We start from the raw sequence: 20,165 nt of genomic DNA, 5'->3' as shown, positions 1-20,165 counted from the left end.
TTACTCGTGTGCATTTATTGGTGGTTTGCTCGGATGAGCAAATGCCACCAGCATACACGTTTCAGATTTTTAAGTTCATGCATGGCTGCCACAAAACGAACACACACGTTTATCAAAGTGTGTGCAGCCACCACACACTATGTGTGCACACTGAATCAAACAGACACAAACACATCAGCAGAGAGACGTCTTGCAGATTGCGGGCTTCATGCATGACTGCTACAGAAGTGCTAGCGGTGGCTGGAGCAGATGGTTGAGGTTCCTGTGGTGTTGGCCTCGCTGCTCTGACACCAATATTCACAGCGGAAATTAAAAGGAAAAAAAAAATAGGAAACAACCCGACTGCTGCCGCCATCCCCCTTCAGCAGAGCGAGGAGATGGGATGTAACTGGTGTCTGTGTGATGCAGATTGAAAAGCGCCCAGATGGCTTTTTCAGGGGGAGCGTACACTGCAGCCTGGAAATGTAGTCAACTTGTAGATTGATATCAGTGACATGAAAATGTTCACAGGAGCCACCATTCATCATTCTCGCTGGCTGCTGCCCAGCTACATGCCAGATTGGCTGCCCAACCCCCCGCATCCATCTTGGATCTGTGATTCACTGTAGTGAGCTGTGATCTAACTGTATTTTTGGTTTGTGTGTGTCTCTGTGTGTTTGTGTGATGTATCCATCCCAGACAAGACGGTGAAACTGTGGAAAATAAGCGAGAGAGACAAGCGTCCAGAGGGCTACAACCTGAAGGATGAGGATGGACGGATCAGAAACCCGTCGACGATCACCTCGCTACGGGTAAGGGTCAGGTTTAACACCACCTACACAAGGTGTCACATGAAGTCATGCAAACAGCTCCATGTTTGTCTTGCTGGTGTGTGACATTTTTGCAGTTTGGACCCTAGGCACATGGCAGGTTAGAATGAAGACAGAATATTCTTTTTTTGGGTACCTTGCAATTTGTTTTCTCACAGTGACATTCATTCCAATCTCATATTAGTATGCTGAGCAGCCTATGGAAAATTAAAAGCTGCAAGGCTAAAACCAGGTTAGCTCTGAAATAGTGATAACTATTACAACAGGGAAACAGCTAGCAACATACTGGACAATGCTAAGCCTGATTTTGGGCTTGATTTTTTCCAAGCTCAGGTTGAGGCTTGTAGAAACTGAAGGTTTGTCCAAGTTAACTCCAATGAGTGTGGCATCAGCACGATTTTTCTTACTGCTTCTGATTCATTTGCAGCTTAAGGAGACTGAAAAAAGAAGACTAGCCTTAGGACGCACAACTACCTTTTCAATAAGAACTGTAAACCAAATTTTAAAAAATGTTTGATCTAAACTTTGTCCTGCTAAGACCTGAGCTTGGAATGCATGTTTATTTTTTACCCTCTTATTTGGTGTCAGAAGGTTCTAACATGTTTAAAAGCCCAGCCTTGTCCTTAAAAAGGAAGAAGTTTTGACCAAAAATGATCACAAATCTCCTGAAGGTCCTGATTCTGCAGGAAAACGCGGATCAGTTTTAGAGCAGATGCTTTGGCTGTACGTTAGCCAGTTGTTCCTTGTAAATTCCTGAAAATATTCAAGTAAATACCCCAATTTTCTTATCAGATTCCCCAGAACTGACAAATACATTTACCAAAATTCAATCTAAATAATAGAAAACTCCTTGAAAAGTTAAAAACAAGTTCCCTGAAATTTCAATGGAAATTTTTGAAAAATTCAAAGAACATAACCCCCCAAATTCCCAATAAATTCCCCCAAATTGGCACATAAATGTCCCAGTTTTCCATTAGAATACTAAAATATTTCAACACATTCCCCCAAAAGAATCAAATCAAATTTCCAAATATTAGAAACATAATTTTCAATTTTCCATGAAAAGGGCCCCAAAAAATCACAGTCTTACAGTCTTATGCCACAGTCAAAAAAAAATTCCCATTAATCTACACTCAGTTCTGCATCATGGCAAAATGAAAACAGAATTGCAGATTTTTTTCCAAGTTTATGAAAAATAAAAAACTGAAATGTCACATTGTCATAAGTATTCAGACCCTCAGCCAAAGCACCTTAAATTTAGCTCAGGCTCCTTCCATTTCTCTTGTTCTTCACCAAGATGTTTCTACACCTTGACTGGAGTCCACCTGTGGTAAACTGAATTGATTGGACATGATTTGGAAAGGCACGCACCTCTCTACAGAAGGCCTCAGCTGACAATGCATATCAGAGCAGAAACAGAGCCTTCAGAGTCAGAGACAGGATTGTTGCAAGGCACAGATGTGGGGTGCCTGCTGCACTAAAGGTTTCTCAGAGCACAGTGGCCTCCATAATTCTCAAATGGAATTAGTTTGGCACAACCAGGATTCTTCCAAAAGCTGGTTGCCCGGTCAAACTGAGCAATCGAGGGGGAGGGCCTTAGTAGAGAGGTAACCAAGAACCCGATGATGACTGTGACTGAGCTCCAGAGATCCTGTGTGGAGATGGGACAAAGTTCCAGAAAGACAAACATCAATGCAGTCTTCCACTGATCTGAGCTCATGGCAGAGTGGCTAGACAGAGACCTATCCTCAATGTAAAACACTGTTCTTTCATATGGAGTTTTTTGCAAACTCTGGGCAGGCATTCATCTGTTCTCCACATTAAACATATTCCAACATATATCAATGATTTAGACAAAGAAAAAGTTGACAAGTCTTGAATCGGGCCTAAAACTGGACCTCAAATCATTGAGTATGGCTAGCCTAAGTCATGACAGTTTGGCAGTGAGTCAGCATAAATAATGGCAAAGCCCTGAGACTGAGGCTTAATATGAGTTATCCATCTTTCATTTTTGAGCTAATAAACTGTGATTTTTTTTCTAGTGTGTCATCTCTATGATGGAGGTCTGCTCTTAATTGGCACATCGAGTGAAATTTGGAAAAGTAGAGCTCAGATAAGCTGATTAAATCAACATAAAGCATTTGGTCATTAAGCTATAATGCCTTTAATCCTCAATAAACTTCTTAGTAACACCTACTATTTCTGATCAGAAACCACAGAAGTTGCTACAACTGTCCATTTTTAATATCTGATGACTGTATTCTCATTTTAAACACTGCCATCCACAAACACAATCATAGGACAGTTTTGAGCATAGAGAAAAGTGAGAATGAGTGATGGTTATGTGCAGGGGGGTGACGACCATGAAGGGATCATCCTTTCTGACCCCCCCACCCCCCCACCCCCACCCTCCTTATCACTCCGCTACCTCTTTAATTTTCACACAAAGCAGGCAGTCACGTAGGGCAGCATGTGTGTGTGTCTGCCATAGTAGATTAGTGCTGTGTTCAGCGTGTCCGGCCCTCTTTGTCTGGCTGGCCAGGGGATCACAGCAACCTGGAGGACAGGCCGGGACTGTGGCAATCCTGTTTAGAGGCTGTGAAATCTGCACATGAGGAGAACGCAGGAGGAGGAAAAATAATTTCAGATTGTAGCCAAAAAAGATCAAGCATAGAGCTTTAAAGTATGATATTAAGTCTTCATTCAGGATTCTGTCAAAGCACAAATAGAGTACTTTTTGCTTTTTATCTGTAGTCATTGTGCCATTTAAAGGAGAAATTGATTTAAAATTCTATGCAGTAAGAGGAGTTGTTTCAGGATTTGCTATTTTTTAAGGCAGAAAATATCTCCATTCATTCTTAAGGAAGATATCCTTCCAGGTCGTTTCGGGCAGGCTGAATAATGTAACTGTCAGTGTTTGGGGTTATGGGTTAATACGGTCCGTGTCTCTTTGGACAGCCGGTGAAAGACATGGAAATGAAGTGACACCCATGGAGATACAGCAGCCTGCTGGGCTGCCATGTCTCTCTGTCAGTGCCAGCATCGGACAAGAGGAAAAGAAGAAGAAGCAGTCGATTTGTTCGTCCCTCTCCCTCCCCTCCCTTCTCTCTTTGTCTGGGTTTTATCTGGCCAACGGGGGGCTGCACGCAGGCTGGAGCTGGGTGTCTTTGAAGCCCGAGCAGCACTGTGTAACTGTGTGCGATTGTGCATACGAGTGTGTGTTTGTGAGCGTGCCGGCTCATCTTAATTCTGCAGAGTTCAGTTATCATTCCTCAGCAGGGCCTTGCAATGCCCTCGGGCCTTCTCTCTTTCTATCTCCTTCACTTTCTCTCTTTTCTGGTTTTCTCTCACACAGAAAAAGAGGAGTGACTTCTTCAGTAAGGGAGAGAGGTGTGATCTCTGAGTAGCCGTGTAGCAAACAGATATCCGCGGTCTGATTGAAACAGCTCATCAAAGAGCCCTAAAGCCCCCCGAGTCGCTATCTCTGTTTCATTAAGATTTGTGGAGTAAATGTCATATGCATCCCTGGGGTCATCTTGTTGTGGCTCACACACACACATGCATACACACAGCACATTAACACAATAAATTCATGCACATATGCACGTCGACACACTCACAGATGCATATCTGAGAGGTTTCCTGGAGGAAACCAGCATCAAAGTGCATAAAATATTCAGTCAGTGTTATAAAACCCCTTCATAGCCTTTTGGAAGAATCTTTTCCTTGCATTTTATCTGTGTTTCAGATTTTCTTCTCCTTAACTGACCCTATCCTCCTCCCTAGGTGCCGGTACTGCAGCCTATGGACTTGATGGTCGAGGCTACGGCAAGGCGAGTATTCAGCAACGCTCACACCTACCACATCAACTCCATCTCTGTCAACTCCGACCTTCAGACGTTCATCTCTACTGACGACCTCAGGGTGAACCTGTGGAACCTGGAGATCACCGACCGCAGCTTCAGTATCCTCTTAACCATGACTCCTTTATGTTATAAAACATCTTTAAAAAATTTGACAAATAGAAAATATTTAAAACGGGCTTTTAAAGGGTTTGGTACTGGACTAAGAAAGACAGGTATGGGAATAGCAGGCTGACAGTAACTGTAAGACTAATACATGGAGATTCTAAATGCATTCAGCCCATTTAGAGATAGTTAAAAAGTTTAACATGTAAAACAACCTGTAGTAAGTTAAGATAATTATTTTCTCATTTTTATTGTTCACCCCAATTTCAACAAACTGGGCTGCTGTGTAAAATTTAAAGGAAAACATGCATAATTTGCTAATCTCATAATCCAATATTTTATTTACAGTAGAACATCAAAGAAATATCAGATATTGAAACTGAGACATTTTACCATTTCATGGAAATATCAGCTAATTTTGAACTTGATGACCACAAAACATCTAAAAAAAGTTGGGATGGGGCATCAAAAGACTGGAAAAGTAGGTGGTACCTATATAAAATCAGCTGGAGGAGCATTTTGCAACTAATTAGGTTCAATTGCAGCAGGTAAGTAACGTGACTAGGTATAAAAGGAGCATTTTAGAGAGGCAGAGTCCCTCAGAAGTGACAATGGGCAGAGGTTTCCAGGTCTGTGAAAAAACTGCACATTGTGAAGATTTTTTCTGAAAATTGTGGAACAATTTCAGAAAAAATTTTCACAATGTGAAATTGCTTTGAATATCCCACCATCTACAGTACATAATATCATCAAAGATTCAGAGAATCCAGAGAAATTTGTGTCGGTGCTGGGTGTTTGGGATCTTCGGGCCCTCAGGCAGCACTGCATTTGAAACAGGCATGATTCTGTTCTTGAGATTATTCCATGGGCACAGAGCACTTCCAGAAATCAGTGTCAGTCAACACAGTTCGCTGTGCTGTCCACAAATGCAAGTTAAAGCTGCATGATGCAAAGAAAAGAAGCCATATGTGAGCACGATCTAGAAATGTCACAAACTTCTCTGGGCCAAAGCTCAGTGGGGCTGAGGCAAAATGGAAAAATGTTCTGTGGTCAAATGAATCAAAATTTGAAATTCTTTTTGGAAACCACAGATGCCTTGTCTGGGCAGACTCAAGAGGAGAGGAACCATCTAGCTTGTTGTCAACACACAGTGTAAAAGCCTGCATCTCTGATGGTATGGGGTTGCATAAGTGGCTATGGCGTGGGCAGCTTACACATCTGAAAAGGTGCTATCGATACTTGAAAGTATACAAAGGTGTCTGAGCAACATATGCTCCCATCAAGACACTGCTCTTTCAAGGAAGGCCTTGCATATTTCAGCAAGACAAGGCTAAACCACAGACCGCATCCATAACAGCAGCATGGCTTCACAATAGAAGAGTCCATGAGTTGAACTGGCCTGCCAGCAGTCCAGGTCTTTCACCAGTAGAAAACAATTTGAATATCAAAAAATGAAAAATCCAGCAAAGAAGACCCAGGACTGTTGAGCAGCCAGAATCCTACATCCGACAAAAATGGGACAACATCCTCTTGCAAAAAAAAAAAAAAAAAAAAAAACAGCAACTGGTCTCCTCACTTGCAAGATGTTTACAGACTTGTTAAAAGAAGAGTGTCTCAATTTCAACATCTGATATGTTGCTTATGTGAAAAAAAAGTGTGTTTATGTGATTTGCAAAACACTGCATTCTATTCTTTATATTTTACACTGCGCCACAACTTTTTTTTGAATCAAAATGTGTAAGAACAGAAAGGTTTGGACCCCCTAGCCAATTTATTTCATCTTTCCTTGCCAATGTTATCCCTCAGCCTTCTTTTATCCGGCTGTCAACTTCTGATTTAGAAAACTGACTTCCAGTTACATAACCATCATTTTTTAATTTAAAATCAGCATTTTTAATAGATTTCCTTGGTAATCTCATTGCACCACTGTGAGGAGTCATGTAGTGCTGGTACAGTGAGCCTTACTGTCAGTGAAATCTGTTAAGAGCTCTATATTTCCTTTTTAAATAGGGGTATTTGGCCCTAGCAATTTCCTGTTTCACACAAGTCCTGGCAATGTGTTGACATTTTGTCCCATTTTAACCTTTTTTTTTTTAACTTGCACAGTCCATCTTGTCTCATAAATTTCAGCGGTAGTTGTCCAACAGTTGTAGTTGTTCCTTACAACCCTCCTGCCAGACATTGTGGATATCAAGCCAGCCAACATGGAGGAGCTGACGGAGGTGATCACCTCTGCGGAGTTTCATCCCCAGCAGTGTCACACCTTCGCCTACAGCAGCAGCAAGGGCTCGATACGCCTGTGTGACATGAGACAGGCCGCGCTCTGTGACAAACACTGCAAATGTGAGTACCAACAGAGAGCATACTCAGATGAACTGTACAAGATGTGACAACATAGTCAAAATCCATCTTATTACTATCATATCAGCAACTCCTCTCTACCATTCTACTTGATTTCACATTCCCACAGCAACACCATCAGCCACTAGTTTTCTTTCTCACCATGAACCAAAACAATTGCATAGTTATCAAAGAAAGCATAATTACATTACTGGGCAGGGATTTTCCTACTTTCAAATCTGGTATCTGCATGTATAATTAAAATCTGAATTGGCCTACTTGCAACTTAACCTGAATTTGCGTACTTATTTACATTCTTATAGTAGAATGGTAGCCATCACGCCACGATCCCAATTCTCAATTTGCCCAGCAATCTGTGTCCACTGTGCACTCCAGAGCACATCAAAACAGATCATCTGGTCAATGTTTAACACAACACAATGCATGGAATCAAAGTTTAAACCTCAGCACTAAAGCCGGGTGTATACTGTACAATTTTCCTGTGATTCAGCCACGAATTTAGAGTCGCACGACTCACTTTGAAGTCGGGCCAACTTTCAGTCGGATCGGGCATCATTTGTCGTGCTGTGTACAGGGTGGTATGACAGCCGACCACAGCCTGACTATGACCTGCTCCCGTCTGGTCGGGAGGATTTCTGGCATGTTTGATGTTTTGGCTGTACGAGTCCAGACACTATACAGTGAGAGAGCACACAACTCGTGCGCAATGGTTGTATGAGATGATATTCTGCCACGGCTGACATATGGTTGGCTTGAAATCACACAGTGTATACCCGGCTTAAGCCAACATAACAGTTGAGTGGTACAAGCTACAAGTCATCAGTGGGACAGAGGGTCACAGAGGTAACATAGCAGCATAAATGAGGAAAGTTAATTTTGGAGGTGAAAAACCACAGGATTATATATGACACCATACATCTGTCTTGAAAACACAAAGTTTTTATCTACCTAATGTTCTTGTCCATGATAGAAACAAAAAGAGAGTCAGAGAATAATGTCGAATTGAACAACAGATCAATCACAGAAAGGCAACCTAATTATTGACATGCTACTCTTACTTTGTACTCTTGTTACGCATCTTCTCACAATGTCTTTGTTAACTTAAGAAATGGACCCAGTGGACAATGGCACATGCTGTTTGTTGGAGCAAAAGTGATTCACATGGAACGGACTATTTAGAAACTATGGGTCAACCAGAGCCACAGTAAGCTACCAGTGGCAAGTGGCTGTGTTTAAGTTTAGACGGCATTTGACCAGGGTCTAAGATGATACATAATCTTAAGTTAGTTTAACACACCACTGATCCTGGTGCCAAGTATGGAGGGTTGAGACTTGTGTTTTGCTTGCTAATCAATTAACCCCCAGACTTTATTCCAGCATGACTGAATATTAAATTTTATGATACTAGGTCTTATAGTACGACTCTCACTGACTGCCACTCTCACGGACCATCCATTTGATACACTGTATATCTCAGAAAGGAAGAGCCATGATATGCAGGTACAATGTATTTCCAGTTTTAGATTACTTTTAAAATTCAACTTTATTCATAAACAAAGTCTGGGAGTTTTAGCCATAAAATAACCCCATTATAAACATTACAGACTAAGCAACATTTCATAAATAAAATAACAAAAATGATCTGAGGTCTAATCTGGGATTGAATTCTATGTAGACCTGTTTAAAAGTAGTTACACAAATGGTGGCTCACTTTTGCTTCGCTGTGATAACGCTTACATAGCTATGCTAGCTATGTAAATAGCGTTACTACTTCCACCAGTGTAGCTGAGTTAGCTTTAGCAGCGTAAGCTTTGGCAAACATAGATAAAGCTAATATAGCTACATAGATAATGCATCTACGTAGCATACATAGCTACTTTGTGAGCTTAGCTTTAGCTATGCTGGCTACGTAGCTAGATAAGTTATGTAGATGACATAGATACACAGCTTACCTAGCTGCCTTTAGAACTTAGCTTCAGCTATGTCAGCTCCGTACCTCTGTTATCAACATAGCTCACACAGCTAACAGAACTACGTAAGCTGCATTATAATGTTTTAATGATGGACTACCTTTTTCTTGCTTGCAGACTGTTTAATCGGCTATTAAATGTTTTTAAACTTTTTAACTTTTAACATTTGGAATCCTAACCATTACCTTAACCCTTACCTTAACCATAAATCGAAGTGTAATTGTATCTTACTTAGAAAGTTTTAGCATGTATTTCCGTTCTGAGATTTCCAGCATCTCAGATGAACGGTCTGTGAGAGTACCCATCAGAGATGAACAGTCTGCAGTCAGTCTTGAAAATTTCTGCATGAATGTTTCCCTTCCATGAAACCTCTTTTGAACACAGTTTAATTATATAAACTGTTTTTCCCATGTCTCTGGACTACTAACTCCTTTTGTGATCATAAATACAAACTTAGGGTCTACAATAAAACTATGTTTATTATGTTATTATGATCATTATTTATTTTAAACAGATTGGGATAATGGAAACACAGGAGTTGCAGGTTCATATAAATCATCATGAATGGATACATTTAAATACATATCATAGTAACACTATGTTTGCAGATTCACAACCAGTATCTCTGCTTCAGCTCCTCCTCTGTTTGGCTGCCTCTCTGCTCAATATGCCAGGACTGATAACCCATCAATAATTCTGCTTGTGTGTTTCAAACAATGAATGGCCTTCTCTCTAGCTTAACATCACATGCATACACTCAGGGTGAATGAATAATGGATACATTGACATTTTGGCTGAAAAATCAATAGCTTAAGAGCAATCGCATTAGTCCCACACGGCCCCACCTTATTCAATAACGTCACTCATTTCCTCAGACATATTGATGTGGTCACTGGACTGAGTGCTAACACGGCCTGTTGATTTTTCATTTATTAGAGGGGTAAATCAAAACAAAAGTAAGTACATTTTAAAATGTGAAAGCACCAGCCTGCCTCTGATTGTTTTCATCGACACACATTTAAACACAGAGAGCAGGCAGGTGTTGTTGTTAGCCTCAGGACGGGTCTGCTGATACCGACCTACTGTCTCACTGCATGAATGTGAATGGCTCAGAGCGATGTATGATACACTGCCTCCCACGCATTCACACACAAACTTCCTGAACCTTCTACATAAATAACACAAACACACGATCATACTGTATCTCCCTCCTGTATCTGTGAATCAAGGAGACTGCTGCTATCAATCAGCGTTATTGCAAAGATGGATAAATGCCTGGATGGAAGGATAGATGGATGGATGGAGCAAGGATGGGTGCAGAGATAAGATTGCGTGAGCAGCAGGACAGAGAGATGTGGACCAAACAGCCCCCATGCTTACTCCCCTGAGACCCCATTATAAGCCAGGAGGGAGGGAGGGCAGAGCCTCTCATGCACACATGCATATACATGCACATTCACACACACACACACACACAAATCCAGCGGGGCTCAAATGGGCCCCGCACTTTGACATTGATTTGTTTTTCTTATCCCTTCCATATCCCCCCATTTTTTCATCTTTCACGCCACATCCCTAGTTAGACTCCCCACTGACACATCACAGAGCGATTCTCCAGGCCCCAGCAGAGAAAGAGGGTGGGGAGTGGGGAAGGGTGGGGGCATATTTGGAGAGATGGAGAGGAGAGAGAGGAGGAAGGGTGGGTGGAGGAACAATAACTTGACAGCTAACGATGGAATGCCTGGCTCTTATCCCCAGCGTGCTGGCCTGCACACAGATCAGCAGCTGCCAGAATCAATATGAATCATAACCAATATTTACCCAGCATGCTGACCCACGCCTGCCTCCCTAAACACACTGAAATAATACCATGAAGACATGCAGCTGCTGTAGAAAGCCCCAAATGTTGTGGCTTTTATCATTCACTAATGAAGGCCCAGTACAGAATCTGCTTTGTGCTTCCTCGCTGTCAATGATTAAAGGACTTGTGCGAGAAAAACACCTCTCTAAAGCAGCAATCTCCTGCAGGGAAAAATATGTTTTCTCTGTTGAAAGATAACTCCCTTTTGTTTGTTCTCATGTAGACTTTGAGGAGCCAGAGGATCCCGCCACTCGCTCATTTTTTTCTGAAATCATCTCATCCATCTCTGATGTGAAGTTCAGCCACAACGGGCGCTACCTGATGACACGGGACTACCTCACTGTCAAGGTGTGGGACCTTCAAATGGAGAACAAACCTCTAGAGACGTACCAGGTAAGTTTTTGTCCTGCTTTTATTGGACAGTTTGAAGGCTCCAGAGAGATTTCTCAGCTGGAGATTTGAGAAAGTAATGGTTAGGCTTGGGTTTAAATCAAAACTTATTGATTTCAGACTAATCACTCAACTTAATCCCGTTTCAGTGTCTTCCTGCCAATCTGTAGCAGTGTCATCTTTAGAGATTAACCCAAGCGGACTTATTGAGCACACTGTCCGTAAAAAGACTGATAGAGGTGGTGCTGATGTGACCTGAAGGGTACAACCTCCCACCGTGAGGTCACCCTGGGTCACATCCACTCTTTCCGATCAAGGGAAGCCATCTTAAGGCAGGTCATGAGTGATCGGGGCCATCAGCTAGGCTCAAGGGATTCTCTGTCCAATTCTTGCTCCGCCTCCACCTGCTACCAAGCATCTTAACGTAGGTCACCAGGTCTGGAGGGATTAGCGAAATTAGAGCATATGGCAGTGCGGCTTATTGTTGTGTGGTAAAGTGACCAACATAAGATACCGGAAAACTAAGACCACAATCCCTCAACAGTTCAGATTTTAATGGTTCTATCTGTTTTTTCAGGTCCATGATTATTTACGAGGAAAACTTTGTTCTCTGTATGAGAACGACTGCATCTTTGACAAGTTTGAGTGTGTCTGGAACGGATCAGACAGGTAATATTTATCTCCCACCCTCCTATAATTCATCCAACCATCCATTAAACCTAATAACTCTTTCTCTCCTCTACAGTGTCATAATGACTGGCTCCTATAACAACTTTTTCCGTATGTTTGACCGGAACACAAAACGTGATGTCACACTGGAGGCATCCAGAGAAAACAGCAAACCCAGAGCTATTCTCAAGCCTCGCAAGGTACAGCACTGCTAGCTTTGTTTTTTTTCTTTCTGCTTTTTTTACAATATTTATCTGCAGTCACGCAAAGATGCTATCATAACATTAGCAGCAATTTGAAATGTACCATTCAGTATCCCATAATCACATCAAATGATCCATGTTTGTGGAGGCTTGTTGATTATCATTGTAAGCATAGAGTGAAGGGCAGTTGGCAGCTACTGTAGCAGCTGCAGAAAAAAAATATTAAAACAGCAGCTTAAGAAGCTTTAGTTTAAACGGGACGTCACTCTTTAGTCGATGCATTTACTTCACTAGAGGGGCGTACCAGCGGACTGCCCTTCCTTGCACACATGTGACAGCGATTATATTCGGGCTTAAAAAAGGTTGGCTTACACCTAAGTGGCAATTAAAATGCCATGAATGCACCTGGGTAAAAATAGGGCAGAGTGTGAAAAAAAAATTTTTTTACATAGTCTATTTTTTTATTATTTGTTAAGATAAAAGAAGATTTTTCTCCTCATTTACCTGTAAATGCTTATGAGAATGGTGACATTCCATCCTGACTAATATCTTCATTACTTTCATGTGACTTAACAGAAATACAAATTTAGACTGACTTGCCTAAATGTATGCGATTAAACATGTCAGATTGATTTGCAGAGTGTAGCTAATGCTAGCAGTGTTAGCACCACCAGGCTATTGCTGCATACTAACCAGGCATTGCTCTGGTCAGTCTGCAAATTTAACCTGATGCAGTCCACATTAATGTCTCAACATTTCAGATCAGATGAATAAAGGATGTTCCCAGGCGTATCTTTCCCTGTCCTTAAACACCATTTTAAAGAGGAGAAAATACTTTGAAAAAAGTCAAATTCATCACAGGGTCCTTGTGTCAGAGGTACGCTGGAGCCTGACATACTGTGTAGAGCAGGGACTCCCAAAGTTTTTAGTCTGAGACCCCCAAAATAATGGTGAGGGACCAGGGCCCCCACTGTCCCTGGGTGGCTGCAGCATTGCTGATTCAAGAATAGTCATGTGCAGACTTAGGTTTTAAGGATTTTTTTTTAAACATTACGTTGAGTTCAGCATAAATATTACCAAACGGCAATGTTTTTATTTTAAATTGAACCAATTTTATGCATATTTCTTAAAAAAAAGGGTAAAGTATACTATTTAAAATCGTTCAAAAATGCTATGTTTGCTTGGAAGGCATCTTCCCCCCTCTCTGTGTATCGCGGCCCCCTAGAGGGTCCCAATCCCCACTTTGGAACCACTAATGTCGAGCGTGGCTAACATTAAAAGCTAGCTCTGCCAGTCTTTGGTCCTCTCTGCAGATTAATATCATGCTTTGATAAGTGGCCTTTTTCCACTTCAGTTAAGTAGTTATATGTGAGTATAAAGGTCCTCGCACTCTGAGTCAGGTTGTTTTGTCCGTTCTGTTACTTGAAACCTGTTCAAAAAGGCAGTTAGAGAAAGTTAGATTGATGAGCATGAACCCAGCATCCTTTAAATAAAAACAACATCCATTGCCACTCTAAAAAAAAAAAAAAAAAGGACAAATTTTAAATCAGTAGAATTACTAGAGAATTACCACCTGACTTGCTGTCAGCAAGGCATTTTACCATTTTAAGCTCATTGTTTTGTTTGAAAAACTGCACTTGTGATTCAGTCTCACAATCCTCATGAACCCATTTTCTTGCTGCAGCAGACTGCTCAGAAAGCTCTGTAATCCACTAAACACGTACCCTTCCAGCAACAAAAAGCAGACAAAATTAGCAGCAGGCTTGTAGAAACACTAAAAGATTTACCAGTGACAGAGCCACATATTCCCATTAGATTCAGGCCATAAAATAAACTTAAAAATCTGGGTTAATTTGGTGGCAAGAAAGAAAGTTAATGTAAATGTTCCTCTCTGTACTGATTTTGAAGAAAGGTAGCTTTAAAACTTTTCACCTTAAACATTTACATCTCTTTTCAGATGGTATGTCAGTAATATTTTACTGCTTGTTTTGATGTTTCCGAGATGATAAATAAAGCTTTAATGCCACCTATATGACTGTTAATTTATGCACTGAAAACATTACCTTCTCATAATTTAACGCCTCTTTATCCCGACTGTTGTCCTCCAGGTGTGTGTGGGCGGGAAGCGACGCAAGGATGAGATCAGTGTAGACAGCTTGGACTTCAGCAAGAAGATCCTTCACACTACGTGGCATCCGCATGAGAACATCATTGCTGTAGCAGCCACTAACAACCTCTACATCTTCCAAGACAAGGTCAACTAAAGGGTAATCCGACCCCGCTGACCCTCCCCACACACGAGGGGCTGCAGGGAGAGGACGGGGTAGGAGAAAGACAGTGATGGATCCCCGATCAACATCCTCCTTCCTCTCCTCCTCTCCCTGTGTCTTGTTGCTGCTGGTCTTGAATTTCGCTGATCTGCTGAGGAAGAGCAGAGAAAAGTATCCAGTGACTGATTTTTGGGAATTTTTCAGAAGCGGAGAACTAATACAACCTGGATACAACTTGAGGAAAAGGCCCCCTCAAGATCAAGAATGGACTTTCATTCTTCAGTTTTATTTATTTAGCCATGCAGACATGAAGAAGTAAATCTCATGCAGTTATGCAACAAGAGGATTGCTGCATGAATAACATGATGTAGCAGCCCCCCGGACCCTGAAGAAAGGGGCTGTATTTGGGGACTCTGATGAGAAATAAGAGCACACAGACAGAGACATTGCTTACATGATGGTGGCTCATTGTCATGTAGCAACAGTGCCCCCTGCCTCTGAGGCTGCTCATGCTACAGCGCATGTGATCAACTCTGCAGCCTCTTTTTTGGACAGAGCAACCTGCTGCAGAGTTCCTACAAAAGAGGAAGAGACTGTTATTGATCTCTGACCCCATAAACTGAGTTTTCTCTGCCTGTGACACAATGTGGTCAGTCTTTCTAGTTCCAATTCTGTGTCTCCCTGGTGAGACTGCTGTAGTCTGTAATGTGAATGAAGCCCCTCCAGGCTGTGTCAATGGTTTAATTTAATGCTGTTGTTTTATTGAGTCCTTCTTTCGGTCAATGAGTCTGTTTAGAAGCTGTGGTGCCTTCTTTTGGTATGTGGGGGTTTGATGTAGTGGGAGCGGGAGGGGGGTGGGGACTGAATACGAGGCAGGAGTGTGAATGTTTCCAATGAAATGTTAAAATAGCATTTTCTTTCTTTTTTTCCTCGCTCTTTTGACAAAAACAAAACAAAAAAATCTCAACTGAAGTCTGAAGTGGAAAAACAGTAAGTGCTTGAGGCAATGTAGTCAAAATTACATTAAAGCACCGGCTACATGCTTGTGAGTTCAAGGGAAGACTGTGATCTGTACAAATTGTTGCTTTTATCACATCGCCGTCAGTCTGATGTCATCTGTTTGGAAGAGACATGACAGCCACAATCATTGTTTGAGTCTGAACCCCTCTACATCCTTGAGCCTACTTGGATAGAGCTGAAAATGATCTGTAGATGGTAGAAGTCTAGACTTGTCATGTTGATTTACTGAGCTTTAGATTTAGGCATAACATAATGCTAAAACAGCTCTTTTTGCATGCTTGGAACAGATTCTGATGGAATGAAACACCTGCACATAAATAGTTGAGCATCTACAGATCATCTGAGGCACTATGCAAGTAAAATACTTTCTGCAAAGGTATAGTCTGTTTAGGGTTTAGTTTGTAATTGCTGCAGTGCTTGCCCATGTCCTTGCTGGTGATGTGGAGAACTAGTTGGCTGTATTTCAGCGCTCAGCTTTGATTGATTTGGAGATCCTCACTCATCTCAAATTTGTGTTTAGGGCCCATAAAGGAAAGCAGTCAAAGGTCTACATGAACTCTGTGAAATCAGGGAATTATTAAGTGTGGTTCCTTTAAACAGTTATGTCTTCTAAACAACCTCCTTTGTGACACTAATTGAAACAGAAAAAATCTTTTATAGCTCAGAATGTATTGAAATGCAATTAAATACCATGCAGTCTTTATGCTTACTGGACTTTCTTTGAATAAAAAACAATAAAGATGTGCAAGTTCAAAGTCTCTTTGGACCTCTTTTTTTTAACATTCCTGACTTGTTTAACTGTAGATCATGTTATTCACCTGCCTTTTGTGCTCAATGTGGTGCAAAGGTGCCCTCTTGTGGATGAAGACCAGGCAATGTAGAGGAAGTCTGCCTTATGCAAAAAGAGGGAATCCTGATTTTCTTTAACTGGACACAGTTGGTGGTTGATTTCACATTAAAAGTCCATGGTAATTTCTTGTGACTATCCATTTTCATTTATGTATTCTAAAGCAGTGGTTCCCAGCCTGTGGTGCAGCCACCCCTGGGGGGGACGGGACCCTGTATGCTCTGACATTGTCAAAATTAGGTGTACATATTTTCTTTCTTTTTTTTTTTTAAATCTTGATCAGAAACATAATGAAGACGATGTATCAGAGCTAACCTGAAAAATAAAAATTATAAAGAGAATCCATTAACTTTTGATAAAAAGAAATTGAACATTCTGAGTAAGGAATAAATGTTGGGAACCACAGTTCTAAAGTGTAGTATTCCAGGATAAAGGAGTCTCCAAATTAAGTATGCCAACCCACCCCTGATTATGCAAAAAGGGCAAAAGCCATCAGGATTTTTGCTTATGTATTTTAGCAAAATTTGTCTCCAAATACCAAAAAACATTCCTCTAATAACATCAATGTAATGAATGGTAAGAAGCATCAGTATTTCTAAGAAACCCTTACTGGAATAACTGTTGCAACAAATTAGAAATCCAATGCAATCATCTGTCATACTGTGCACATTATGCAGTTTTTCTAATTGGTCCCATGAGGCTGTAGTCGACGCACATTTTTTTCCAGCTGGGGACAGCAGCTGTCAATCAAACAGCATCTTTATAACCAGCTGCAGAAGCTGCATCATTGTGCCTCAGGATAAACCCGGGGACAGACAGGAGCTCCGCTGTGATCATCGATCGTCAATCAATACCTTCTCTGATGCGTTTAGGTTCAGAGGGGTTATTGCTAGATTTTTCTAAATTAAGTCAAGGACTCTCATTTTTGAGCTTCTGAGTGGAACTGTTTTTCCTCAACTCACTGCATCTGCACTTTTCATATTTTTCTTCTCGTACTAGCTTTACGTCTTTGTGGAAAAGATGGATACGTTGAGTGGGGACAATGCCACTGTGGTAAATGCCTCCATAAACAAGTGGTCATTCAATGGACACTTGTTCCAAAACCTGGACCCCAAGGAGCTGAGAGTCCTGGTGCCAGCTATTCTGGGAGTCATCTGTGTCTTGGGTGTGGCTTGTAATCTAACTGCGATGGTCATCTTGTTCTCCAACGCTCACAGGGGTAAACTATCTCTCATCAACTCCCTCATCTTCAACATGATGTTTGCTGATGGTCTGGTCCTGGTGTTTTCTGTGCCCTTTAAGGCTGCCTCCTTCTCCAAAGCTAGCTGGGATCTGGGATGGGTAGTGTGCAAGACGGCAGATTGGTTCCTGCAGTCCTGCATGGCAGCAAAAAGCTTCACAGTAGCTGTTATGGCCAAAGCGTGCTACCGATATGTATCTAACCCGACCAAGCAGGTGAGCATCCACCTGGGATCCATCTTGGTGGTGTTCTTCTTCATCTGGCTGTCTGCTTGTTCAGTAACAATCCCTCACTGGCTGTTTGCTACGCTGCAGAGCCGGATCCGCGGGCTTGTGTGTGTGCTGGTAGTTCCTCCTGAAGCACAGAGTTTCATGGCAGTGTACGCCAAAGCATACCCTCTCGGTGTCTACTGCACACCCCTCAGCTTTGCTCTGATGTATTTCTGGAAAGCTTATGGCCAGTGCCAGCGTCGCTCCAGTAAGACCCAGAACTTGCGCACACAGATCAGGTCCAGGAAGCTCACCTTGATGCTGTTCAGCCTGACTGTGGCCATGGCCATTCTCTGGCTTCCACAGTGGGTGGTGTGGCTTTGGGAGCGACATATAACAGAGAGGGAAATCGAAGGAGCCAAGCCATTAGTGTCTTCTCCCCCACTTCTTCTGATCCTCTCTGCCCAGCTGCTCACCTACTCTCTGTCCCTGGTGAACCCTCTCATCGTTCTCTCCCTCTCAGAAGAATTCAGAGAAGGCTACCGGGGGCTGTGGAGACGTCTCACCTTGCGCAAGCAACCTCCTCCAAAACCTAAACCCGGACCTCACAAGCCAACAGCTCCAAAGTCACCTTGCCCTAGACCAGAGACTTCTGTTGAGCTAAGGGGGGAAAACAGTTTTCGATCAAGCTCCAGCAGAAAGGTTCAGCCTCAGATGGAACAAGGGGTAGGAGGGATGGAAATAGACAGGGTGAGCCTAAAAGATGGTATTGTCTTGCCTGACTTGGAGCAGTTCTGGCATGAAAGGGAGACTGGATCGCTCACAGATGAAAATGATCCTGTGCCATGGGAGCACCAGAGCAATGATGGGAAAAAATAACAATTGCCCTTGAGCTTATTTTCTTCATCGTCTTCAATGCGGTCCTCAAATGGAAGCAGCCTCATCAGCATACCTGGAGAGCTGGAGAGCAAATAATTTCTGTACTGTCAGCTGTGTCAATGATATTATTCAGAGGTAAGAAGTGCAATCATTGTGGAATCAAGTGTGGACGTTAAATAGAACAATATCGTCTGCATATAGAGCTACATTGCATGATATCATCTGTAGATTGTCTTGTCTTATTGAAGAAAAAGTGTAAGATCATTTTGGTGATTATAAACTTAAGTCTCTGGCAACGAATGTAAGATAAGTTAAGTATATTAATATGTCAAGTATATTTTAATGGTGAATGAGTGCTAAAACTCCTAAAAGTATTTGGACGTAATATTGTATAACCACTGAATAGTGTTCTGTGAGTAATCCTTTGTGATTACAAGGAAAATCCTCATTTGTATACATCAGTGCCATAATTTTATTTGGTCATCATGTGCTTTCATTACTTGTGTATTCTCTGGGATATCTGCAATGATGAAATTGGCAGCTGTTTCTGGGACTTGTGTTTCATATCCTCTCAAAGTGAGATCATTGTGAATCAGATTAGACATTGTTTACAATAAATAATAAATAAATTCTAGAAATAAAGTCCATCTGTGACTTGTGTCAGTTATTTTCACAAGTACTAAGGTAAAGAAGCTAATCCTATTTGTAGTCATTTGATATGTCTGTGTTTATATCAAAAAGGGATGTGTTATCTAGTTAAATCAATGACACACATACATAAATGGACACGCACTTACAGTTGAGTCTTAATGAGATGGATCAGACATCAGCGGATGGTCTCCTGCTGGCATCACATCATTAAATGCATTTTTATAAGGGCATCCATTTGAATTGCCATGGGTTCTAATTAGAGGTAAAGAGCTTTCATCTGAACTCAGATGGATTCATTTCAGTTGACTCACCTCAGCAGGGGGCTCATGAGGTATTCTCTCCTCATTGATCTAAATACACAGGATAGGCACCGCATTTTTAAAGGCATAAACAACACTGAGACTGCGTCTGAGCTGATCTGTGATTGATTTGTCCGTCTGATGTAACACCAACCCAGCTGTGCAGTGGAACTGCATCTGAGTAATTCCACAAATCACTTCAATGATAACCCTCCCCCATTCTTAGAATTACCTGGGGTGTTTTATAATGTTGACACAGTAAAATATCTTTAAAATAGTAAAAAGAGAGCAGAATAACATTTTGGAAGTATGAGTTAGTTTGTGCTCATAATACACCTCCTATGCCTCCTTCCCTCTTTATGACATTTTCCTCTCATTAATCATTTATGTTGACCTTTTATTGCCAGAGGCAAGTACCCCAATCAGAGCAACGCTTAACTACATAACCCAGCATCATTCCCTGGGGTAGTGACCTGGCCATAAACACTGAAGACACAAGGCTGAGCTCTCACTGAATCT

General features: G+C 41.6%; 2 protein-coding genes across 3 annotated transcripts in view; both read left to right on the top strand.

Moving 5' to 3' along the window:
* The window catches only part of ppp2r2ba (protein phosphatase 2, regulatory subunit B, beta a), an 84,301-nt gene extending 68,022 nt beyond the window's left edge, over positions 1-16,279 (top strand). For both annotated transcript variants that reach the window (XM_041798159.1, XM_041798160.1), the window contains exons 4-10: positions 679-791; positions 4,596-4,773; positions 6,956-7,120; positions 11,193-11,362; positions 11,937-12,028; positions 12,105-12,228; positions 14,340-16,279. In XM_041798159.1, coding sequence (XP_041654093.1) covers positions 679-791; positions 4,596-4,773; positions 6,956-7,120; positions 11,193-11,362; positions 11,937-12,028; positions 12,105-12,228; positions 14,340-14,495 — 998 coding nt within the window. In that variant the 3' untranslated portion in view covers positions 14,496-16,279. The remainder of the gene's footprint in view (positions 1-678; positions 792-4,595; positions 4,774-6,955; positions 7,121-11,192; positions 11,363-11,936; positions 12,029-12,104; positions 12,229-14,339) is intronic.
* A 1,109-nt stretch (positions 16,280-17,388) lies between these two features.
* gpr151 (G protein-coupled receptor 151) lies at positions 17,389-18,696 on the top strand. The gene has a single exon (XM_041798174.1). The coding sequence runs from the start codon at positions 17,389-17,391 to the stop codon at positions 18,694-18,696; it is 1,308 nt and encodes a 435-aa protein (XP_041654108.1).
* Positions 18,697-20,165: the final 1,469 nt, after the last annotated feature.

The sequence above is a fragment of the Cheilinus undulatus genome, linkage group 10 (genome assembly GCF_018320785.1).
Source record: "Cheilinus undulatus linkage group 10, ASM1832078v1, whole genome shotgun sequence".
Classification (NCBI taxonomy): Eukaryota; Metazoa; Chordata; class Actinopteri; order Labriformes; family Labridae; genus Cheilinus; species Cheilinus undulatus.
The sequence above is the reverse complement of the archived record's forward strand: the minus strand, read 5'-3'. Positions and strand labels throughout refer to the sequence as shown.

Excerpts from the sequence above, each read along its gene's own strand:
- gpr151 (XM_041798174.1), top strand. The coding sequence starts at position 17,389 with ATGGATACGTTGAGTGGGGACAATGCCACTGTGGTAAATGCCTCCATA.